This window comes from Hypanus sabinus, chromosome 19 (genome assembly GCF_030144855.1).
Source record: "Hypanus sabinus isolate sHypSab1 chromosome 19, sHypSab1.hap1, whole genome shotgun sequence".
Taxonomy (NCBI): Eukaryota; Metazoa; Chordata; class Chondrichthyes; order Myliobatiformes; family Dasyatidae; genus Hypanus; species Hypanus sabinus.
In genome coordinates, this window is record NC_082724.1 from 24,906,792 (window position 1) to 24,933,494 (window position 26,703).

General features: G+C 39.6%; 1 protein-coding gene across 3 annotated transcripts in view; it reads left to right on the plus strand.

Annotated features, from left to right (window-relative positions):
- The first annotated feature begins 8,581 nt into the window (after positions 1–8,581).
- pxk (PX domain containing serine/threonine kinase) overlaps positions 8,582–26,703 on the plus strand; it is a 61,806-nt gene continuing 43,684 nt past the window's right edge. The window contains exons 1-5 of one of the 3 annotated variants that reach the window (XM_059944222.1): positions 8,582–9,177; positions 19,545–19,595; positions 24,693–24,740; positions 25,423–25,609; positions 26,506–26,583. In XM_059944222.1, the coding sequence (XP_059800205.1) occupies positions 9,076–9,177; positions 19,545–19,595; positions 24,693–24,740; positions 25,423–25,609; positions 26,506–26,583 (466 nt within the window). In that variant the 5' untranslated portion in view covers positions 8,582–9,075. The remainder of the gene's footprint in view (positions 9,178–19,544; positions 19,596–24,692; positions 24,741–25,422; positions 25,610–26,505; positions 26,584–26,703) is intronic. The other 2 variants (XR_009506782.1, XM_059944221.1) reach the window with 2 other exon arrangements.

The following is a 26,703-nucleotide window of genomic DNA, read 5'->3' on the forward strand; positions in this document are numbered from 1 at the left end:
CTTTAATTAAGGATAATTTGAACAAATAAGAAAAATACCTCTTAAAATGGTGGCTTATCTGTGGTTCCAAAAATTTTATATAATCCGCTGTATTTAAATACCCTGAATATATTATTATAATGGAATATCTTTTGAAGACGCATTGACTATTCTCCTTCCAGGCAAATTGGGTGGAAATGTTCCTGGCTTCAAAGAGCTAAGCATTTTTTCTCATTTTGTTTTCTTGTTTCATAATGAATTATACTGATGGGTGCAGATTGCAAATCACTAATCCAAATCAAGAATTTTTTGACTATTGGTTGTGATTTTTCACAAGATATTGCTACTTGCTGAGATGCTGTGTATGGTAATGTTCACTATTCCTAATATGCTGCAATTTTCAACATTGATTATTGGTGAGGATTGAAGGATGTATCTGGCAGAAAGCTTGTGGAGTCTAAATAATACGCACTTATATCAATGCCAGCAATTTTTTAGTGGTGGAAAGTGAACACAAGATTGACAATAACTAATATACTATAGTTTGTTTGCCTTCATGGTGCAAACAAAAGATAAAGACAAAAGTCTATGAATCTGAGGAGGGTTTTTCAATTTCTCTTGTTAGATACCTTTGCCTCATTATGAACATCCATTTTATAGACACACATACATACAATTGAGTTCCCACAATATTATCAAATTCAAAAGACCATTACACATACATACTATCATTCCTACGAGGCCAGATCTCACTCTCTACTTTTTGGTAATTGTTCTTGCTTATCGGTGGTATGTGCTTTTTTGATACCATTTATTGAAATATTGTGAAGGTTTGGTTACAATATTGAATGAGTTTTGAGTATTTTCTGACTTAGAGACAAAATTGACTTAAAGATGTCTGAAAAAATAGAAACTCTTCATTACCCAGGAATGGCCAGTACTGATAAAGGCTGCGGTAAGTTGAAGGCAGTCATGCGACAAAACTTGTTGTAATTTTCTTGGGATTGTTGTATGGAAGATCATGTGCACAGTACCTTTTGAAGGACAGAATCAAAGAGTGGCTTTTTAGATACTGGAAGAGGTGGCCGAGGAAGGACTGGCAATGACTTTAACTGTGGAGCACGGAAATGAGCCTCCTCTGTACACATGACAGTCAGGCCCAGCTTCTTGAAGATAGTCACAGTTACAGCATCTCTGATACTCTTGTGGTGTCTAAGTCCTTTGGGGTTGCTACTAGCTCAGGCAAATAACGGAGGTAGAACTATCACCAAAAATATCCTTTGTTGACAATTGTCAACCTACAGCTGTATCTGAACCTATCATGCCCCAGTTTCAGTTCTTAAAGATACACTGACACTCATATACATATATACAATCAATTTAGCATTTGGCATCAGAAATATTTAAACATCAAGTGACTTGCAGATTGATCTGGGAGTGAACTGATATGATTGAGAAGTAACAGAAATGGTGGTGTTAAATATATTTCTTCTCATGGCAGACCTTTGTGATTGAGATGACATACTTCCTCTCCAGTTCTGTGGAATCCAAGAGGCCAATGAGGGAACGTCAAGCGGGGATGCCCCATTGTAGGGGGATGTGTGGCTGATGGTATGGGTGTATCTGCTCTTCCTGTTTTTACACAGGGCCTCTGTGTTCTCCATATATATAGCTTTGAGACTCTCTATATCATGCTGTATGCTCCCTTATCATTTTGGGTAGTCATGGACCAGAGTTTCCAAGGAGTCAGTGTGAAAACTATTATATTTCATAGAGGAGTAATTGAAAACATTTTTGAATCTTTTCTTCTGTCCACCTGACATTCTTGTGGAGTGATATAGCTTAACACCCAATGAGTTCAATGCCTTTTATTCACACTTTGAAAAGGAGAATAAAACCATACCTGCATGTAGTGACTGTGTGATATCTGTCTCTGTGTTATGAGGCTGAGACCCTTCATTAGGACTGGAAAGCAAGGTGGAATAAGCCAGAATAATAATAATAGAGTTCCTAAGAATTGAGAAATGAGTGTGCTTGACTATGCCCATACCTCAGGTTTTACCAACTTGAGCTGAGAAAAAATAAAAACGAATAACAACAATAACCAAACAAATGATGCTTGACACACCTTCTATACATGGACAATTTAAAATTATACGTTCCTTCATCAGTAAAGCTAACGCAATGAATTCATATAGAACTATTTTCAAAAGATATAAACATGAACTTGGAACTAGATAACTGCAGAGCATTAAACAGAAAGAAAAGTGCAAAAGAGCTAGGAGAATATAAAATAGACCAAATGGATACTATACAACCGATGGATAAATATGAAACAAAAGTACTGTATATGGGATATCAACAAGCAAAGAAAATAGGTCATAGTGCGAGGGAAAATCTTGCTTTAAATTACAAACTAATAAAAGACACCAAACGTAGAACAAATCAGTAAAGGAACAGGCTGTTCAGCCCACAATATTGTGCTGAGCCAGTAAAAAGCAAATCAAAAACACCCAAACACTAATCCCTCCTACCAAGATGCTCTATCCCTCCATCTTCCTCACATCCATGTGCCTATCCAAACATCACTTAAAAGCCTCTAATATATTTACCTCTACTGCCATACCAGGCAGCGCACTCCAGGTACCCACCACTCTCCGCCCCTGGTATTAGATATTTGAACCCTGGGAAAGACATTCCATGTCTACTCTAACTGTGCCTTTCATAATGCCTTTATCAGATCTCCCCTCAGCCTCCACCACACCAAAGAAAGCAACCCAAGTTTATCCAGCCTCTCATGATAGTCTATGTCCTCCAAACCAGGCAACATCTTGTTAAACTTCTTGCTAACCCTCTCCAAAGCCTCAACATCCTTCCTATAGAGAGGCGACCAGAACTGTATACAATAATCCAGATGTGGCCTAACCAGAGTTTTATAAAGATGCAACATAACCTCTTGACTTTTGAACTCAGTGCCTCAACTTAACAAAGCAAGCATTCCATAAGCCTTTTTAACCACCTTATCAACCTTTGTAGCCACTTTTAAGGAACTATGAACTTGGATGGCAAGATCTCTCTGCTCAGTAACACGGTTAAGAATCTGGGTTTCTAGGTTAAACTCCATCTGCCATTTCTCTGCCCATATCTGCAACTGAGCTATATCACGTTGTATTATTTGCCAGTCTTCTACACTATCCACAACTCCACCCATTTTGGTATCATCTGCAAACTTACTAACCCACTCATCTACATTTTCATCTGGATCATTTACAAGCAATACATCACAAATAGCAGAGGTCCCAGCACAGATCCCTGCTCACTACCCTCTGTGTTTTATACACAGGCCCGTTCCGAATCCAAACAGCCAATTCTCCAAGGACTCTGTGCATCTTAACCTTCTGGATTAGCCTCACATGAGGGACTTTGTCAAACACCTTACTAAGATCCACGTAGATGAAATCCACTGCCCTAACCTCATCAATCTGTCTCGTCAACTTGTCAGAAAACTCAGGTTGGTAAGGCATGACCTGCCATGCACAAAGCCATGCTGGCTCTCCCTAATTAGGTCATTGGTTTCCAAATGCTCATACATTCTACCCTAACAATTTTCTCTGGCAATTCCTCGACAAATGGTGTGAGACTTGTTGATCTACAGTTCCCAGAACTTTGCCGCCTTCCCTTCTTAAAGAGAGGTACAACTTTAGCCACTTGCCTGTCCTCTGGGATCTCACCTGTGGCTAGAGAGGATGGGAAGATATTGGTCAAGGCCCCAGCAATCTTGTCTCCTGCTCCTTCAATCAGGCCCTGGGACGGACTTAACCACTTTAATACTCATTAGGAGGCCCAACATTTCTTCCTCCTTGACCTCTAAACACCCTACCATATTTATCCACTCAGTACTGATCTCCTAGTCCTCCATATCCTCTTCCTTGGTAAATATTGAAACAAAGTACTTATTAAGTACCCCACTCACATAAATAAATACAAGCCTGATCCAGCTTTAGAGTCAGAGTCCCACAAATTATATTATGACTGATCCATTATTACAGATAGGACAATCTATAATAACCATCTAGATATAATATTACACGATAAACAAGCAAGAACAACTTACTTAATAGACTTAGCCATTCGAAACACACATAACATATAGACATCAGTCAGAGAAAAACATCAGAAAAATATTTTTTTACAAGATAAAATTGAAAGACTGTGGAATATGAACAGGGTATACATTATCCTAATAGTAATATCTACAACTGGCATTGTCTCACAGTCACTACACATTAGCCTTAAACAAGTAGGCCAACACAGCAATATTTATGTAAATCTTCAGAAAGCCACAATACCACTAGAATGGTCTGAAAGTCCTTAGCAATTGAGAAATGAATGTGCTTGACTATGCCCATAGTTCAGGTTTCATCAGCTTGTGCTGACAATAAAAAAATAATAACTTTATTTATATAGCTCTTTTCATACATTTAGATGCAGGCTCAATGTGCTTCTCATAGATTGTAAATATAAATAAAAATAGTCATAAAATATTAGACAAAGTTAAAAATCATGAGACAAACATTATATAGAATAAATTGTAATTGAATACTGTATACCAAATTATATAAATGTAATCAACATCAATAGGCAATAAGTAATCCTATAAGTAGGCCAAATTAAAGAAGTAGGTTTTTAAGAAGTGTTTTGAAACATTCCACAGTACTAGCCTGGGTTATCTCAGTCAGTAGAGTACTGTATTCCAGACTTTTGGTGGATCAGAGTAAAACGCTGTATCACCAATTCTTATATGCTTGGTTCTAGGAACACTAAGCAAACCAGTATTTGCAGATCTAAGATTATGATTTGGGATATAAGAGGATAGGCACTCAAATATACAGAGGGACTAGATTATTCAGAGCCTAATATACAATTAAAAGTATTTTAAAATTGACCCTAAAAGGCACAGGCAGCCAGTGAAATGATGCCAAAACAGGTGAAATGTGCTCGGATTTTCATTGAGCAAACATGAGGGAATCTGTAGATGCTGGAAGTTCTAACAACACACACAAAATGCTGGTGGAACACAGCAGGCCAGTCAGCATCTATAAGGAGAAGCACTGTCGACGTTTCGGGCCGAGACCCTTCGTCAGGACAAACGAAGGGACAGTGCTTCTCCTTATAGATGCTGCCTGGCCCGCTGTGTTCCACCAGCATTTTTTGTGTGTGGTTCAGATTTTCATTTTTTGTTTAAGGTTCTTGCTGCTGTATTTTGAACAAGCTGCAGCCAATTTACATCTTGCTTAGCAGTCCTGAAAAGAGTGCATTACAGTAGTCTAATTGACTAAAAATAAAAGTGTGCATCAATTTTTCTGCATCTTGAGATGTTATAAGAAATCAAACTCTTGAAATATTCCTTAAAGAAAGAAAGCAGTCTTGATAATATGGTTAATATGTGATTTAGTATTTAGCTCAGAATCAATAATAATACCTAAATTCTTTACTTCTTTCTTGATTTTTAATGCCAGACAATCCAGTTTATTTCCAAGACTCTCATTTTTTTATTGCTAAATTTTTTTTATTGCTAAAATAACCAAAATTCCTTTATTTCCTTATTTAGTTTAAGGAAATTAGTTTTAGTTTAACTCATCCATTCTGTAATGCCAGTAAGTCAACAGACCCGAGGGTATAGAGCCTCAAGGCCATATGGTGTAATGGACAAATACAGCTGTGTGTTGTCTGCATAGATGTGGTAATTCACATTGTTTTGAAATAGTCTGACCTAATGGGTGCATGTCAAGTGAAGGCAATAACAGGCCATGAATTAATCCTTGTGCCACATCAAACACAGCATCATGAATTTTGGATGCACAATCACCTTAGTTAACAAAGAATTTTCTCCCTGTTAAAAGATTAAAACCAATGTAAGGCAGTGCCCGAAAACCTACCCAATGACTAGGGCAGTTTATGAGAATGCTGTGATCTATGATATCAAATGCTGCACTCAAATCTAAGAGAAACTGCATCGGTATTAAACCATAAATCATTAACTACTTTAACCACGGCAGTTTCTGTACTATGATTTGATCTAAAACCTGACTGATACTTGTCAAGTAATCACTTAATTGTGGAAAAAACTGCTTTTTCTAAAATTAAAGAGTGTGGGGGGAGGGGAAGGAGGACAAGCCAGAAGGTGATAGGTGAAACCAGGTGAGTGGAGGAAATGAAGGAATGAAGTAAGAAGATAGGAGGTGATAGGTGGAAAAGGTAAAGGACTGGAGAAGAAGGAATCTGATAGAGAGTGGACAATGGGAGGAAGGGAAGGAGGAGGGGCACCAGAAGGAGGGCATGGACAGGTAAGGAGAAGAGAAGATACAGAAGAGGGGTTAGAGTGGGAAATTGAAGAAGTGGGGTGGGGGAGAGGGAAAAATTACCAGAAGTTGGAGAGCAAACACGAGGAAATCTGCAGATGCTGGAAATTCAAACAAAACACACAAAATGCTGGTGGAACACAGCAGGCCAGGCAACATCTATAAGGACATTTCAGGCCGAGACCCTCCGTCAGGACTATCTGAAAGGAAAGATAGTAAGAGATTTGAAAGTAGTGGGGGGAGAGGGAAATGCGAAATGATAGGAGAAGACCGGAGTGGGAGGGATGAAGCTAAGAGCTGGTAAGGTGATTGGCAAAAGTGATACAGAGCTGGAGAAGGGAAAGGATCATGGGACGGGAGGCCTTGGGAGAAAGAAAGGGGGAGGGGGGAAAGCACCAGCAGGAGATGGAGAACTGGCAAACAACTAAATATTGTCAGGGATGGGGTAAGAAGGGGAGGAGGGGCATTAACGGAAGTTAGAGAAATCAATGTTCATGCCATCAGGTTGGAGGCTACCCAGCTGGTATATAAGGTGTTGTTCCTCCAACCTGAGTTTGGATTCATTTTGACAGTAGAGGAGGCCATGGATAGATATATCAGAATGGGAATGGGACATGGAATTAAAATGTGTGGCCACTGGGAGAAGTTGGAGAAGTTGATGTTCATGCCATCAAGATGGCGGCTACCCCGACAAAATATGAGCTGTTGCTCCTCCAAATGGAGAGTGGCCTCATCGTGGCAGAAGAGGAGGCCATGGACCACCATGTTGGAATGGGAATTGAAACTAAAATGGTTGTCCACCTTTGGATGGACTTTTGTTGTTCATCCTGCTTTTTGCAGATGGAGCAGAGATGCTTGACAAAGCAGTCCCCTAATCTATATTGGGAATCATCAGTACAGAGTAGGCCATATTGGGAGCACTGGACACCATAGACGACCCCAGCAGATTTACAGGTGAAGCGATGCCCCACCTGAAAGGACTGTTCGTGGTTGCGAATGGAGGCAAGGGAGGAGGTAAATGGGCAGGTGTAGCACTTCATCCACTTTCAGAGATAAGTGCCAAGAGGGAGATTAGTGGGGAGCAATGAATGGACAAGGGAATCAGGAAGGCAGCAATCCTTGTGGAAAGCAGAGAGTGGTTGGGGGAAGGGGGCATATATATGTGTTTGGTGGTAGGGTCCCTTTGAAAATGGCAGAAGTTGCTGACAATGATGTGTTGGATCATAGAGTGGCAGTTGAGGACAAGCGGAACTTTATCCCTGTTAAGGCGGCCAGAATATAAGCTGAGGGCAGATTCTGGGAAATGGAGGAGATGCGGATGAGGGAAGTATCAATGATGGAGGAAGGGGAACCCTGTTCTTTGAAGGAGGACATCTCTGATACACTGGAAAGAAAACTTCATCTTGGGAACAGAAAGAATTGGGAAAAGGGAATGGCATCTTTATAGGAGTCAAAATGGGAAGAGTTACAGTTAAGATAACCATGGGAGTCGGTAGGTTTATCAAAGATATTAGTAGACACTTTGACTCCAGAGATGGAGGCAAAGGAATTGAGGAAGGGGAGAGAGGTGTCAAAAATGGAGAGAGGTGTCAAAAATGGACCGAGTGAATTTAAGGGCAGGGTGGAAGTTGGAGATCGTGCTGATGAAATTGATGAGCTAGGCATGGGTGCATAAATCAGCACCAAAGCAGTCCTCAGTGTAGCGCAGAAAGATATGGGAAGCATTACTAAGGAAGGCTTAGAGCGTGGACTGTTCCACATAGCCAACCAAAAGTCAAGCATTGCAGAGGCCCATAGCTGCCCCTGGAGTTTGCAGGTACCGGGTGGAGCCGAGAGAGAAATTGTTGAGTGATAATAAATAAGATTTTGATTCTGAGAATCAGAATCAGGTTTAATGTCACTGGCATATGTGGTGAAATTTATTGTTTTGCGGCAGAAGTACACTGCATACATAATAAAAAAATAAATTACAATAAACAATATATATTAAAAATAAATTAAGCAAACTGTCAAAAAAGAGCATCAATTCTGATACAGCACAGAAAGAAGTCCTTCAAATACTTTGATCATGGCTGATTTTTATTAAAAATGCAAAAGGCAGCTTCAGAACTGTATGTTGTGATCATTTTCAATTTCACCAAAGCCTTTGACCCGATAAACTGGGAAAAAATATGGTATACCCTCCTCAAATTTGGCTGCTTTCATAGCTTGGTTATCATTGCGAAGTTACATATGGGGAAAACAAAAAAAAACAAATATTGGAGTGTTATCAAAAGATTAAATTTATTTAATAAATGTCGTTCGCAATGCTTCTTAGGTTCTATTTCTTTGAATGCATTTTTATTATATTAGTGTAAGGCACATTTAACTATTTCCCAAGCATAGAAAGAAATATTTATGAACTATCATGGAATACCTTAATATTGCGTTAACTGATATTATTAAAGGATTGCATGGCATGAATTCCCTACTTTGATTCCAATTGCGCTTCTGATTTCTGGTTGTGTATACGGAGTAAACGAGAATATCTTTAAGGTGAACTGGTAACTTCCCGGTTACTCCTGAGCAGAGAATTCCCTTGGCTCAGGTGATCAGGCAGGAGCTGCGGCGCCATTCTGGGCGGAGAGTTCGCCGACGGACTGTAGGACCCGGCGGTGCCGGGCTGCCTCGAGTTCCCGTCAGGCGGCGACCGCGTCTCCTCACATGCTCGGTGAGCGCCCGACTGGCCAGTGTAATGGCGCTGATGGAAAAGAAGAGCCCGGGTAAGGTGCTGCTGGACGACACGGTGCCGCTGGTGTGCGTGATCGAGGCCAGCCAGAGCCTTCAGTCCCACACGGTGAGTGCGGGGGAGGCCGGCTGTAGGCCGCCGCGGCCCCGGCCGGCCGGGGATTGGTAGGGGCTGGCGACCGGTCAGCCGTCAGCCCTGCGAGGCAGGGAGCGGGTAGCCGCTGGCCAAGTCGGAGTCGTTCAATCATTGATGAACGTCAGTGCACGAATGGCAAACAGAGTCTGCTGCACCGATCCTCGGGTTGGTGACTCTGTATCTCCTCAAAGGGCTCACGACAGACATTTCGCAATTTAGCCCACGGCGTTCGTTCCTTTACCTGCTGGGAGCTAATTCTGTTGGCACATATGTGTTTACTGTTATATATTTTTCTCATTACCTAAAAGCTGCTGGAGTGGTCAAAGTAATTCCGCTAGCAATCGTCCATGATTTTGGTTAAGCATGAGCAACGTAAACTTTTAATATGCATTTATATACGCAAGGAATCCTGCGGATGCTGGAAACCCAGAGCAGCACGCACAAAAAGCTGGAAGAACTTAGCAGGTCAGGCAGCGTCTATGACAATGAATAAGCAGACGACGTTTCGGGTCGCGACCCTTCCTCACGACTGGAAAGGAAAGGGGGAAAGCGGGATGAGAGAAAAAAAGGTTGGAGGAGTGGAAGGAGGGGAGCGAAAAGGTGAGAGGTGAACTCGGGTGGGTAGGATAAGAGAGGAGAATGGACCCTGGGAGAAAGGGAATGTGATAGGGGCATCGGGGGATGTGATAGGTGAGGAGAAGGTGAGAGGTGAACTCAGGTGGGTAGGATAAGAGAGGAGAATGGACCGTAGATGAAAGGGAATGTGATAGGGGCATCGGGGAATGTGATAGATAGGTGACGAGAGGAGGAAAGAGGCTGGAGTGGGGAATAGAAGAGGGAAAGGGGAGGGATTATTTTTTTAACTGGAAAGAGAAATCAATGTTCATGCCATCAGGTTGTAGGCTACCTAGACAGAATGAGGTGTTGCTCCTCCATCCTGTGAGTCGCCAACATGTCAGAAAGGAAATGCGAATGGGAATTAAAATGACTGGCTTTTCAACTTTTGGCGGATGGAGTGAAGGTTTTCAATAAAGCGGTCCCCCAGTTTACGACGGGTCTCACTGATGTAGAGGAGGCTGCATCGGGAGCTCTGCATACAATAGATGAGATTGGCAGGTGGAGTGTGCCTCATCTGGAAAGACTGTTTTGGGCCCTGAATGGAGGTGATGGAGGAGGTGTATGGGCTGGTGTATCACTTTGGCTGCTTGCAGGGATAAGTGCTAGGAGGGAGATTAGTGGAGAGGGATGAATGGATAAGGGAATCTCGGAGGAAGTGATCTCTGCGGAGTGTGGGATAGGGGAGGTAATGATATATTTGGTGTAGAATCCCTTTGGAGAATGTGGAAGTTGCTGAGATTGAGGTGCTGGAATATACATAATAATTATACTTATAACTTTTAAGTACACTAATAATTTGGAATTCCATTTTTGGCTTGGAATTTATGTTTTAAGTTTCTCTAATCAGTTTTCTGCCTCTGCAACAAAGCCAGAACTGTCCTAATCAAAGTTACAAATAACATCCTTTGAGTGAGTAGCACTGTTGATCTTAATTCAGTTGACCTCTTTACAGCCTTTGACATTGCTGACCATACTGAATTCCTTTGCTAATGGCTCATTGGCACCTCCCTTCCTCATTGCACTGAGTGCAGTTCACAGCCTTTCAGCCTGACTCATTCTTGTGAGAATTTGGCAAGAGTTCCTCTCATTCTTCAACTCTCATTCAGGTAAGCATGTACCACTTAGTGACATAATCAAAAGGTGGGAACAGCTTCCTCGAAGCCAAGAGTAGACCAGTCATTAATGGTACATACTGGATTTCCTTTCACTTTCAAGAGAACATGTAGAAACGAAAGTAAGATTCGTATCTCAGTAAAAACAAAACTAAAAACACCCATTTAGTTATTGATTACTCCAGCAGCATCATTTAATATTTTTCTTCTGTTTAAATCTGTGGGGAAAATATTCTGTGGTCAGCAAAATTCAAATTTATGTGATAAATTCCCTTCCAAATGTTTGTTTCTGCTTAACTGCAAACATTATAAGTGTGTACAAGTGTGACAAGTTTTTAAAAAAATCCTAAAATTTTTCCCTGCTGATTTTGTCATCTATGTCACAAGCAGGGTGGTCAGCAGGTTTTCTTTAAGATTGCTGTTGACGTTGCTCATGAGGTAACCATGCGGATATGTGGGTGAGTTGGCAGCTGAATTTCTCAGGCTGTGTAGACCACTCTGAGTCTGTCACCTTACCAAGTTGTAGGCAGGAACCTGTGCCTCATACATGAAACGTCCTCTACTGTGATTCTAGTATGAAATTATAAATTTTAATTGCTTGACCTTAGAATTACAGAAGCTTTCATGAAGATTAGATATCTGACTGTGAATTCCTTTGGAATTTAGTTTAATTCCAACAAGTATTTAGAAGTAGGTTTTTTTTTTACAGGTCCCAAAGCTGTTAGCTTTTTTCAACAGGTCTCTTGTCTATCAGCATCCTATTAATGAACACTATTTTTAATATGTTGTTGTCCTAAGTTTTTAATAAATTATTTGACAGTAATGTGGCTGGAGTCATAGGTGAGAAATTAGCTTTTGTTTTTAGAGTCATAGAGTAAAACAACATGGAATCAGGCTGTTCGGCCCAACTCATCCATGCTGATTGTGGTGTCCTATTTGTCAGTTTTTGGCCTATTTCCTTCTAAGCTAGGGCTCCACAGACCCCTCAGTTAATAGTAGGGGTCCATGGTATAAAAAAGGTTGGGAACCCCTGCTCTAAGCCAAGGACTAGAATATAGAAATAAGGATGTAATGCTAAGGCTTTATAAGACATTGGTGAGGCCTCACCAATGTGAAATGTGAATGGAGAATTGTGAACAGTTTTGGACCCCTTGTCTAAGAAAGGATGTACTGATGTTAGAGTTCAAAGGAAATTCATGAGAATGATTCTGGGATTGAAAGACTTATTATATGAGGAGTGTTTGATGGCTCTGGGCCTGTACTTGCTGAATTTAGAAGAATGAAGGGAAATCTCATTGAAACCTACCGAATGTTGAAAGACCTAGATAGAGCGGATTTGGAGAGGATGTTTCCTTTAGTCGGGGAGTGGAGGACCAGAGGGACAACTTCAGAACAGAACAAAGATGAGGAATTTCTTTAGCCAGAGTGTGGTGAATCTGGAATTTGTTGCCATGTGCAGCTCTGGAGGCCAGGTCATTGAGTGTATTTAAGGGGGAGATTGACAGATTGTTGATAAGTCATGGTGCGAAAGTTTATGTGGAGAGGGCGGGAGAATGGGGTTGAGAGGAAAATGGATGAGCCATAATCAAATGTAGGAGCAGATTTAATGGGCCAAATGCTCTAATTAGGTTCCAGTGTTTTATGGTCTAAGCCTCCCTTATCCATGTACTTATTCAAGTGTCTTTTCTTACTCCAATTCTGGTTACTTCTGGGTCCTAACTTGTTAAAACTTGTATTATTTATTTGGTGTATCACAGTCATTTAGAAAATCATTACTGTTTTCAAGTACAAGTGTTGGAAAGGAAGTGACTGGAAAAAATAGCTGACTTTTAACCAAGAGGTAAAGCATATTTCATTTCTATGTATTATTTGTACTCTTTCTATGAATTGATTATAAAACTCCTCATGGGCACAAAATTTTTGTCTTATTGAGTTAGTAAAGCTTTAAAAGGAAACTTCGTCTTTTCAGTTGTTGTTACTCTACGTTGGAATGTGCATGTTTCTCAGCTGCATCAGGCAGATTTGGTTTCTTTGTAGGATGACAGCAGATCTGGAGGTGTCTGGGAATACCTTGGTTCCCTAATGTAAATCTGCTTTAAGTGGAAGGTTTGGTGATTCTATATTGAATGAATTCCTGTTACATATTTTTGCTCTCCATTGTTCATTTAACGTATCTGCAGTACTTCATTTTCTCAACATCTGTGTCTTTTACCTATTGCATGGAATCACTGGCTGTGTGACTGCATGCCAACACTTGTCCATTTAGTCCAGTAACAAGAACCATATCATGACTGGACTATTGTTGGCCTTCCCATGCTTGAAACAATACTGACTGTACTTTATCAATTGTGATTTGTGTAAGTCACTTTATTAGTTTTTAATACATGGCATTTGAAGCAAATAATTCATAGAAGTGAAATTAATTGGGTTGGTAAGTTGCAGATGACATGAAGGTAGGTTGGTGGTGTTGTGTATAGTGTAGAAGGTTGTAAGTTGCATTGGACCATTGGAGGGTGCAGAGATGGACTGAAGGTGGCAGATGTAGTTCAATGCAAAGAAAGTATGAAGTGATACACTTTGGAAGTTCAAACTTAAAGGCTGAGTACGAAGTTACTGGCAGGATTCAGCTGTGTGGGGGAGCTGGTGGATCTTGAAGTCCATAGAACCCTCAACCCTCAAATTGATAGGATGGGTGGTTAAAAAGGCATATGGTCTGTTGGCCTTTGATAGATGAAGTGTAAGAGCCACAAGGTAATGTTGCAACTCTATAAAATTTTGATTAGACCACACTTGGAGTGTTGTGTTCAATTCTGATCACCTTATTTCAGGAAGGATGTGGAAGCTTTCGAGAGAGTGCAGAGGAGATTTGTCAAGCTGCTGACTGATTAGAGAATCGGTTTGATGAGGAAAAGTTGGATGAGCGAGGGTTTTTGTCTGTGCAGAAGGAGGGGAGATCTGATAGAAGTGTACAAAATTAAAAGAGGCTTGGGTAAAGTAGACAGCCAGTGTCTTTTTCCCAGGGTGGCAATGGCTAATACGAAAGGACATATTTTTAAGATGATTGGAGGAAGGTATAGCTGGTGGGGTGATATCAGAAGCAGGTACTTTTACACAGAGTCATAAATGCATGGATTACGTTGCTGGGAGATAGTGGTAGTGGCAGATACATTAGGGGCATTTAAGAGACTCTTAGGCTCATGGGTGAAAGAAAAAAATGGAGAGCTACAGTTGCAAGAAAAAGCTCGTGAACTTTTTGCGATAATCTACTTTTCTGTATTAACTACTCATGTGGTCTGATCTTCCATTTAAGTCACAACAATAAACAAATACAATCTGCCTAAACTAGTAACACACAGACAATTGTACTCTTCATGCCTTTATTGACCGTGTCATTTAATCATTCACAGTTGAGGCTGGAAAAAATATGTGAACCCTTATATTTTACAACTGGTATAACCTCATTTAGGAACAATAACCTCTACCAAACCTTTCCTGTACCTGCTGATCAGACTTGCACAATGGCGGGGAGGAACTTTAGACCATACTCTGTACGAAACTGTTTCAGTTCAAGACTTAAAAGCAGAGCTTTGTGCCAGTTTTCTCTGAGTTGGACAACCCATGTCAGGCAGGGCTGTGTAAGATAAACTACCTTTTAATCAGGAGGGATATCGAGATTTCAAAGGCAGAATTTCACCGCAGTTCTCTGAGTTGAGGAGTGACCAATCTGCAAGAGGGATTGATTAGAAAGGGCCAATAAATCAAGTGCAAGCGGTGCACCGTTCATTTGGAATGTGCAGGTGTTTAGAGGGCAAGACGGGCAAGATTAGGTTTGGTTGAGATACATTGTCTCATAAGTTAATTTCTCTCTCTGTCCTTATTTGTTTATTTCTCATCAGTTAAGGCATAGTAGATTAGTAAGCATGGCTCCAGGGACAGTGTTTTGTACTGTGTGCAGGATGTGGGAAGTCTGGGAGACTAGAGGTCTCCCAGATAAACACATCTACACCAGGTGCACCAAGTTGCAGCTCCTGAGAGAACGTATTAAGGAACTGGAGCTGCAGCTCGATGACCTTCAGCTCATACGGAAGAATGAGCAGGTGATGGACAGGAGCTAGTTACCCCTAGATTTCAGGGTACAGGTAACCGGGTGACTGTCAGGAGAAGGAGGGGAATTACATAACCAGTGTAGAATACACCTGTGGCCATTCCCCTCAATAATAAGTATACAACTTTAGATACTATTGAGGTGGACGATCTACCAGGGGAACCACAGTGACTGGGTCTCTGACAGTGAGTCTGGTGCTGAGGCTCAGAAAACCAGAGGGGAAGAGAACTGCAGTGTTGATGGAAGATTCCCGAGTCAGAGGATCAGAGACAAGGTTCTGTGGGGGCGATAGAATAGCCATGGAGGGATTTCAATTTGCAGGTAGAATGGGGAAAATCAGGTTGGTGCTTGATTCTAAGAGGGGGAAATTCTAGAATGCCTACGAGAGGACTTTTTAGAGCAGCTTGTGGTGGAGACCACTAGGGGATCAGCTATTCTGGATTGGATGTTGTGCAATGATCAGGAGATAATTAGAGAGCTGAAAGTAAAAGACCCCTTAGTTGAGTTGTGTCGGGAATTGTATAGTGATGCATTTTGGTAGGAAAAAATGAAAGTGTTGTCTAATTTTCTAGATGGAGAGAAAATACAAAGCACTGAGGCGCAGAGGGTCTTGGGAGTGCTTGTGCAGGATTCCCTAAAGGTTAATTTGCAGATTGAGTCTGTGGTGAGGAAGGAAAATGTGATGTTAGCATTCATTTCAAGAGGACTAGAATGTAAAAACAGGATGTAATTTATAAAGTACTGGTGAGGCGTCACTTGGAGTATCTTAAGCAGTTTGGGGAAAGGAGCGGAAAGGATGTGCTAAAATTAGCGAATGTTCAAAGGAAATTCATAAAAATGAGTCCAGGTTTGAACAGCTAGTCATGTGAAGAGTGTTTGATGCCTCTGGGCCTTTATTCACTGGAATTCTGAAGAATGAGGGGTGACCTCATTGAAACCTGTTGAATGGTGAAAGGGCTTGATAGAGTGGATGTGGAGAGAACGTTCTGTATAGTGGGAAGGTCTAAGACCAGAGGACACAGACTCAGAATAGAGGTGCTTCCTTTTAGAACAGAGATGGGGAGCCAGAGACAGCTGTAAAGGCCAAGTCTGTATGTACATTTAAGGCAGAGGCTGATCGATTCTTGATTGTCCAGGGCATGAAGGGATATGGGGAGAAGGCAGGAGATTAGGGCTGAGAGGAAAAATGTATCAGCCATGATGAAATGGTGGAGCAAACTTGATGGGCCAAATTGCCTAATTTTGCTCCCGTGTCTTATGTCCTTATATTTCTGGGATACCTTTCATGAACAGCCCTCATCAGGTCATGTCACAGCATCTCAATTGGGTTAAGGTCTGGACTCTTGACTTGGCCATTGCAAAACATGAATTTTCTTCTTTTTAAACCATTCTGTTGTCGACTTACTCGTGTTTCGGACCTTTGTCATCTTGCATCATCCAACTTTTATTAAGCTTCAGGTGATGGACCACTACCCTGACATTTTTCTATAAAATGTCTTGATACAATTTTGTATTCATTGTTCTCTCAAAAATCGCAAGCTGTCCAGGCCCTGAGGCAACAAAACAGCCCCAAACCATGATGACCTTCACTGTTGGGATGAGGTTTTTGTTGTTGGTGTGCAAGTGCCCATTTTCTCCTCCAAGCATAGCAATGTGCATTTCCACCAAAAAGTTCATCTTTAGGCCCATCTGTCCACAGAATATTGTCCCCGAAGCGTAATGGAACATCCAGGTGGTCTTTTGCAAACTTGAGACATGCAGTATGTTTTTTTGGCGAGTAGTGGTTTCCTCTGGTGTGGCCTTCCGTGAACACCATTCTTGTTTAGTGTTTTTCCTACAGTGGACACATGAACAGAGACTTTATCAAGTTCTTGAGATTTCTGCAGGTCTTTTGCTGTTACCCTTGAGTTCTTTATCACTTCCTTCAGCATTCCACATTGTGCTCTTGATGTGATCTTTGCAGGACACACTCCTAGGGAGAGTAGCAACAGTACTGAATTTCCTCCATTGCTAGACTATTTGTCTTATTGTGGACTGATGAATACTCGGGTCTTTAGAAATACTTTTGTAGCTTTTTCCAGCTTTTTGCATCTATAAAATTCTTCGAAGGTCCTCTAAAATTATTTTAATCAAGGTGTGATCCTTCTTGAGGTCTTGTGTTTTTTTTATATACAGCAGGGTATTTCTACAACCCACTCTTACAATCTCATCTCATTGATTGGAACACCTGTCTCCAAATAACTTTTGTAAGGCTTTACCCCAGAGGTTTCATAATTTTTTTGAATCTAGATAGTGATTGTTTAAATGGTATACTCAGTATGAGAAGTACAGTTGTTTGGGTGTTATTAGTTCTGGCAGATTCTGTTCATCTATTATTGTGATGACGATAAATATCAGACCACATTTTTTGAGTAATTAAAACAGAAAACCAGGTAACTGAAAAGGGTTCACGAGCTTTTTCTTGCAACAATATGTGGAAGTGAAGGGTTTGATTGATCGTGGAGAAAGCCCTCTACCGCACTGTTTTGTGTTCTAATCAAAAATATAAATTATGAGATACCTACAGATAGCAAAGCAATTTTAAAAAAATTACTTTTCTTTCATAAGCTGCAGATTTAGCATCCTTGTTAAAATCAAGAGGGTCTTGAATTCGCTGTCATTTCTGACTTAAAGCAGGAAAACTTCAGCAAGGCTGCTGGACTCTGTGGATTTTGACTTGCATTAATACTTGGCCAACAATGATTACTGAGTTTATTCGATATACAGTATTATGGTTTGACCATCCATAATGATCATATAAAATGCATCTTTAAAACCGGGCTACTTTAGAATCGGGAAGGTGTGTTCAAATTGCTGTCAACTGCCAGATTGACAAGCTGCATCGACCGTGCAGTTGAGGTTGCTGAACAACCTACCATGAAGTTTCCAGCAGCAGTAGGAATTGTGGAAGTACGATCAGCCAATGGTCCTCTAGCAGTTGGCATATGTATTGACTGAAGCATCATGCTTTTGTGCATTATATCTATTTAAGATATGTGCTTTATGACTCTTCATGATAACGTTGAGTCCATGGAGCTGAATAGTCTTGCTGGAGAAATGGCGTTTGTTGCCTCCTGATCAGATATAAGTTGTTAGTGAGCATACTCCTGCATAATTAACAGGTCAGTATTAACCTTTCTGCTCCCAGATTCCTGGAACAGGAGTGTGTCTGGCATTGTACAGCTCCCATCTTTTCTGTTTCCTTTTTTTTTGCCAATAATGCTTACCTGTGTTGCTTCAGCAGAAGATTGGTGGTGCTGAAATTGGACTGAAGTATCTGCAATGTAGTTGTTGTATCCTTTCCATGGTTGGGCAGTACCACACCTGCTGATGGCAATTGGAGAGGAAATTTCATTGATTTATAGTTTTCTCCATTCCCTTTTGAACCTGGCACCTTCCAGTCCAAATGACTAGGTATTACACCAGATAGTCCCTTTAACAATCAGAATCAGCTTTATTATCATGGACATATGTTGAGAAATTTGTTCCTTTGAGACAGCAGTACAGTTCAAGGCATAATAAGTTACTGTAAGTTACAATAAAAAAGTGAAAGAGAGGAACTGTAGGATATTCTTCATGTGTTCATGGACCATTCAGAAATCTGATGACAGGGGAGAAGCTGTTCCTAAGACCTTGAGTATGTATCTTCAGGTTCTTGTACCTCTTCTCTGATGGTAGTAATGAGAAGAGGGCATGTTCTTGATGGTGAGGGTCCTTGATGGATGCCGCCTTTTTGGGGTTTCGCCTTTTGAAGATAGTGGGAAGTTGTGTGTTTGTGATGGAGCTGGCTGAGTTTAAAACCCTCTGCAGCCACTTCCAATCTTGTGAATTGGAGCCTCCATACCAGGGGGTGATGCAGCTAGTCAGAATGCTCTCCACAGTACATCTGAAGAAATTTGTGAGAGCCTTTGGTGCTGTACCAAATCTCCAACCTCTCATGAAATGTAGCCGCTGATGTGCCTTCTTCAAAATTGTATGCTGGGCCCTGGATAGATTCTCAGAGATGTTGACACTTAAGAACTTCAAGCTGGTCACCCTTTCCACTGTTGACCCCTTGAGGGCTGGTGTGTGTTCTCCTGACTTTCCCTTCCTGAAGTCCACAATCAATTCCTTGGTCTTGCTAATGTTGAGTGGAAGGTGGTTGTTGTGACACCATGCTACCAGGTGACTTGAAAATAATTCAAAGCAGACAACCAAAATTTTGTTTACCGTACAATACACGAATCTCAAATGTCAGGTTACAGTATGGTGTTGATGTAAAATGAGCTGACCTAATTTTAAATGAAGTGCTGCAGATATTTAGCAGGTCTAACAGCATTCATGAATGGAGCAACAAAGTTTACTTTTTCTGGAGAGCGATCCTTCATGAGCATTTTGCTTTTATTTAAGATTTCCAACAGTTTTTGCTTTTGGATTACTTTACTTTTATCTTGTTCTAATTGGTATATCTGCATTTATTTCTATAGGAATACATCATTCGTGTGCAACGTGGAGTTTCAGCAGAGAATAGTTGGCAGGTATGTTATAAATCAATTACTTTGTGGTCTTGTTATTTTATCACAATCAGGTTTATTATCACTGACATGTATCGTGAAATTGGTTAATGTAGCAGCAGCAGTTCAGTGCAATACATGATATAGAAGAAGAAAATAAATAAATAATGTAATAAATAAGAAATAAATTACAATATACGTATATGTGTCGCTTAATGTCCACGATACGTTCTGTGAAATCGGGCGGTTTGTGATTTGGATGTTGTGCAAACACCATATTATATACTTAGCAAACCCACATGGAGTAGCACTAAACTCGATATCATAGTCTGGTCCTGCTTTTTCTTTAAGCATTTGGAACAAGCTCCGTGCCTTAGCAGTGATTGTCAACATGCTGAGGAGGATTCTGTTTTGTGTTTGGTCCTCAATCCATGTCGTTAGCAATTTCTCCATATTCGATATAGGTCCCTGTCGCATCTTCGAGCAATAGCATTCACTGGTTTTCCACCTTCATATTGCTTAATAGCCTTTTGTTTCACTTCCAAATCAATACTTTTCCTTTACCTCTTGCTGCTGCTATCACTAGGAGTGGTTTTGCTGTGTTTGGAAGCCATGATGCACTTTACGGTAATATTTTCAAAAGAAAATTAAACAGAGAGATAATGCTGCTACACTCAAGAGACGCGTGATACATGAGATTGGTTGCGTCCGCTACGTCACGTTCTCCGATCGGGACTACGGATGTATATGTGATCGGATGTTATCTGAATGGATGTTAAGTGGTGCATATTGAATTGTATTGAATAGATCAAAAATGGTGTAAAAAAACAGAAATAGTATATATGTATATAAAAAGTGAGGTAGTGTTCACGGGAGGTCCTTAATGGACACTGCCTTTCTGAGACACCACTCCCTGAAAGTGTCCTGGGTACTTTGTAGGCTAGTACCCAAGATGGAGCTGACTAGATTTACAATCCTCTGCAACTTCTTTCGGTCCTGTGCAGTAGCCCTTCTATGCCAGACAGTGATGCAGCCTGTCAGAATGCTCTCCACGGTGTATCTATAGAAGTTTTTGAGTGTATTTGTTGACATACCAAATCTCTTCAAACTCCTAATGAAGTATAGTCGCTGTCTTGTCTTCTTTATACCTACATCGATATGTTGGGACCAGGTTAAGTCCTCAGCGATCTTGACACCCAGGAACTTGAAACTGCTCACTCTCTCCACCTCTGATCCCTCTATGAGGATTGGTATGTGTTCCTTCGTCTTAACCTTACTAAAGTCCACAATCCGCTCTTTCGTCTTCCTGACGTTGAGTGCAAGGTTGTTGCTGTGACACCATTCCACTAGTTGGCATATCTCACTCCTGTACACCATCTTGTCTCCATCTGAGATTCTACCAACAATGGTTGTATCATTAGCAAATTTATAGATGGTGTTTGAGCTATGCCTAGTTGAATGTGTGCAGCATCTAAAAAGCAAAATTTAATTGAAAGAAGTTTCCCAAGGAAATATATTTCAGCTTTCATTATTTGAATTGCTGAATAATTAATAGCTGAATTGCTACCAAATGATCAAAACGAAGATTAATCTGGTTTCTTCCACCTACCTTTCCATTTAGCTTCATCCCCCTTCCCTTTCTATCCTGATGAAGGGTCTTGGCCCAAAACATTGACTGTTTATTCCTCTCCATAGAAGCTGAATAACTTGGTGAGTTCTTCCTGCATTTTGTGTGTGTCACTCTGGATTTCCAGCATCTGCAGAATCTCTTGTGTTTATGATCTAGCATATTTATAAGTGTTGCTGGTGTTGTTTATTATTGCCAAGGTGCCACACCTAAAAGTGCTAAGCAGGATAGGAGCTCATGATACTACAGAAATGGTCCTATCATGAATGGAATATTAAAACAAGAGAAAATCTGCAGATGCTGGAAATCAAAGTAATACACACAAAATGCTGGAGGAACTCAGCAGGCCAGGCAGCGTCTATGGAAAAGAGGAAACAGTCGATGTTTCAGGCTGAGACCCTTCAGCAGGACTGAATAGGGAATTGATAGACTGAATAGAAATGGATAGAATGTTGTCTGACAGGCAAAGAATGGGAATGAAAGTAGCCCTTCCTGATTGGTTGTGTTCCGGAAGAGTCGGTGTGTGTCCGCTGCTAATTTTCTCGTTATATGCTAATAACTGGATGATCGAGTTGATGGCTTTGTGGCTAAGTTTGTAGATCTGTGACTGTATGATACAAAGGCAGGTAGAGGGGCATGTAGTACTGAAGAAGCAGGAAGGTTCCAGAAGGATTTGGGTAGTTTTGGAGAATGGGCAAAGAAGTGGCAAATGGATTGGAGTAAAGGGAAATGTATAGTGGGGAGAGAATTAGAAAATGGCAGTGTGACTGGAATTGGGAGTAATAGAATAGGAGGAAGAAAGGGTGTTATTAGCATAAATTAGAGATTAAGTGTAAATGGGATTGCTCTGAGAGCTGGTACAGACTCACTGGGCTAAGTGGTTGTTTTCAATGTCATACTGAAACTAAGAGTAAAATTGTCTTTTTAGATTTAAGAAAAATTAATTTGTACCTCACTGATTATAACATCTCAAGGCTGTGAAAAGTTGTACAAAGGTACAAGCTTTCCTTGTGCCATTAATATATTTTCCAGCTCATTGAATAAGGATTAATTAATAACAAGTTTGATTGATCCTACCAGTGCTATACTGCAAAGTTTTTTTTAAGCTACTAATTTGATTACCTTCTTAAAATGCGTGACTAAGGAATTTCTTTTGTCTATTGCGATTAAAAGTGTTTAAATTACTAGAGCAGCTCGGCTTTGTGACAGAATGAATTTGTGCTGTCCATGTTGATTTGGTCCTTGTATTTAAGTCACTATTTGTGTTGTAATTATGAATTCTTTTTAGGAAGGATTTGTTTGGACTTGCTTCTATCTAGCCTCCTTGGTTTGTGCTGGCTGCCTCCTTGGTTTTATCAGTAGGAGGGATAATGTTGCTTCTTATCACCCTTTTTTGTGAGGATTTAGACTTGTATAGATTGGCTGCACCTCACAACAACCTTGAATTTTTAGCATGAGGTGCTTAGTACACAAAGGATGACAAAACTAGTCCAGTTCATTTGGGTTCCAATTTATTAATCATTTATGAGTGGATTTTTATTGATCTTTCTTTACTTTAGAAGACCTTTCAATGAACTAACTCTGTTTACATGAGTTCTAGTCAAATGAAGAATGTAACAATAGGAATATTCAATTTCAAGAGGGCGGCATGGTAGGTAGTGGTCAGCACAAAGCTTTACAGTGCAGGTGACGCAAGTTCAATTCCCACTGAAGCTGGAAGGAGTTTGTACATTTTCCCTGTGACCGCGTGGGTTTCCTCCGGGTGCTCTGGTTTCCTCCCTCAGTTTAAAGACCTACTGGCTGGTATGTTAATTGATCATTGTAAATTGACCCATGGTTAGGCTAGGATTGAATCGGCAGATTGCTGGGTGGTTGGCTGAAACAGCTGGAAGGGCCTATTCCATGCTGTATGTCAATAAATAAATAAATGTTTTATCCTCCTTTCTTAGAATGCTTTGGAAAATTGAATTAAAACAACTTTGAAGAAAGAACCTGCTTTTCTGTGTTTTATTAGTACAAACTGAAAACATGTAATAGAGTAGTATTTTATCTTACAGTAAACATTTGCAACTTTTACTTTTGTGTTGTTTTAAAAGTCATTAAACATGTGCCTTTTCCTGCATCTCCATAGCTTTGAGTTGGCAGCATGGGAAGTTTACTGTGAATAAATGTTGTTTGATTGTAGTGGCATGATAATTCTGCAATATTGTTTCTGCCTGATTAGGTACATTATCTGGCTAGACAAAGTATTCTATTCAGCAAACAAGATAATACTTCTAAGTAGTGACTGTTAAATTGGAGTGTTGGGCATGTTTAGCACTATTGTTTGGTGGAGGGAAAGCATCCAATTTATGCTACTGGTACATTGCATTTAGTAGTACACTTTGAGATAAACTAGTTGTGTGTTATATTGCTGCATGTCAGGATAATGTACCAATTAATTAGAACACATTTTGTAAGCAAACTATATCAAGCCATGGTTAATAATAATTTAATTAGGATGTGCTGTAATTGAAGATGTGTGACAATGAGATATTCAGGAAAGAGTTTGTAGAGCTATTTAATATTGCTGGATTTTATATGGCAAAACATGTCAGTTCAAGCTAATGAAGTTAAAGTTGTATTCTTTGCAGTAGTCTTAGTTATTTATATTCATTTTAACTTTCAGCATTTAAGAAATTTTACACAATAGTATTATTTCTCTTTCGATAGGTGCAGACTTTTTGGTAAAACACATCCACTGTTAGGTGGAATATGAAACAACATCTGAATGGCACAACATTTCTGCATATCTTTGAACAAAAAGTAGCAAATGCACAACTGTGATCAGTAGTTGAAGTCAAAGTTGAGCTAACAAGAAAATACTGTCTTTCAGCTTCTCTCTCTATAAGAAAGTTTCTCTATCAGAAATTTGAAGCACATGAATGTTCAATGCTTAATTTGTTCAAAATCCAGAAATGATTTGAACTATTTTGGTTAAATTTCATTCTAATTACATCAATGATTGTTTATTAATCAAAATGTTACTGTTAACTATTCATAGAAATTCTGGATGTTCTTACTAATTTTTATTTGATCAAGCTGAAACACGTTAGTGCTGCAGGATGGAATAGCTCTTTTCAAGGCCACTTAGATTTTAGTGTGAAGTACAAGTATTTTAGCACTGTCCCCACAGTGCTCCTATAAGCTGCTTGTCCTGTGCTCATTTAACAATTGAGATCTGTAGTTAGTGTCAAATTGAGGCATGTTTTCTGTAGGATGGAGAGAGAATATGACAAAATGTATATTGCTCAATTCTGTGAAGCTATATATGATAATTTATCTTCTATGGATGTCATAACTACACTGGAAATGTAAATTTTGCTGAAGTTTAAAAATCATCTGCATGTTGAACCTTACTTTCTAGTTGAAATGTGACTGGAAATATTGCTCTGCAATGTAGTTGAAGAATGTTGAAAACAACATTAGTTATTTTATATTTTGATTACTGGCAGATTATCAGAAGATACAGTGACTTTGATGTCCTCAATAGCAGTTTGCAGGTAACTTTTGAAATATTGTAAAAGATAGTGTTTTAATGAATTTTTCAAATTAAAGATCTTACCAGAAAATAAATTCTCTAAGTGAATGTTGTGAGATTATGGAAAGAACTTTCTTTGGATAGAAGTGTCCTATTAAATGTCAAGTATTGTACTATTTATTGTGAAAGTATGAAGAATAAATATTAATATAAGACCTGAAATTTAAGGTCTTGTCATAAGAAAAAATAAATTAAAGAGTTTTTCAACCACCAATTTTTCTAAAAGTGAAAACATTCCATTTCTTTTATGTCCAAACTTCTGATATTCCAAACTAATATGCCATGTTTTTCAAATAAATTTGATATTACTCATTTGCATAAAGAGATTAAAAGCTAAATTTAAATATCAGCTGCTGGCCTGATGCCTGATATTTTTGTTAATTTACAATTTTATGAAGAAAAGATTATTGTGCATCATTTTGGGTGTCACAAAACAGTTTAAATGTTGATTGCCAAAATAGAAATACAGACATGTAATTTGTTTTAGAGTTTTATTTTAGACAGAAATAGTTAAGACTTGAGAAAACAACTACTTGAGTTTTTAAATAGTAAATTGAAAATTGGGATGACTTTTGTTTAAATAGGCATTTAGAATGAGCAAATGAACACTCCTTATGGTTGGGCACAATTGTTGTTTATTACAGATCTCAGGCTTGATTCTACCTCTACCTCCCAAAAAGCTCATTGGAAATATGGATCGTGAATTCATAGCAGAAAGGCAACGGGGACTTCAGAATTACTTAAATTTCATTACTACGCAGTATATGTTGTCCAATTGTGAGCTGGTTAAAAAATTTCTGGATCCTATCAACTACTCTTCCAATTACACTGGTCAGTACTACTAAAATGGTGGCGGATCTAATGGGGTCATTTAAGAGACTCTTAGTAGGCACAGTGATGCAATGAGAAAATGGAGGGAAGAGCTTAAGTGTGCTTTAAGTTTATATAGGTCAGCACACATTGTAGTCCTGTCCTGTGCTAGTCAATTTTTGTTGAAGTGGTTGTTCATTAAATTTCACATTGAACATGAAGGGTTTTTACATTGTAAAATAATTACCACTCGTTCCTAAGGTAATCATCGCATGTTGGTATTCTCCATTTACAGATTTCCATTTAGGAGTTAAGAGCAGGAAATTTGGCTGATACACTAAGTTGTGGACCTGGGACTGCTTATAGTCCCTTGTCACTATGTCAACAGCAGCTGAGATGGGTTAATTCTATTGTTTCAGTGTATTTACTGTGAATGTCTGCAAGAAGATGAATCTCAGGGTAGTATATGATTAAGTACATCTCTACCATCTCCACCTCAGCACCACTGATACCCTGCTTCCTGAAGCAAATGACCATCTTGTTTTACTGACATTGAGAAAGAGGTTATTGTCTTGGCACTATATTACAAGTCTCTCTGTATCCTTTCTTGTATTTCATCTTCTCAATATTTAAAATCTAGCCCGCTACGGTCATATAACCATATAACAATTACAGCACAGAAACAGGCCATCTCGGCCCTTCGAGTACGTGCTGAACACTTACTCTCACATGCAATAACTGTTATTAATTACTATGTTTTGTTTTACAATATTCCTGCCTGGTCTGTCAGTATAACTAATGTACTTTCTTTTTAAAGGTGTTTGCCCTAATTTATAGGTTTGGTGATGATTTTTTTTTCAGTGACACTAATTGAGTTTCTATATAATCCTTATTTTCCTCCTTTAACTGTCAAATAGAAATCGCCTTGCAACAGGTATCAATGTTCTTCCGTTCTGAACCCAAATGGGAAGTGGTTGAACCATTAAAGGAGATGGGTAAGTGAGTCAATAGCAGTTCATGGTCATCTTTGCTAATAGTTATAGTTATCAAGACTAAGTTTGGACTATATTTTTTCCATTTCTTAGTTAACACGGGCAAACTTTGCCAGCATTAAA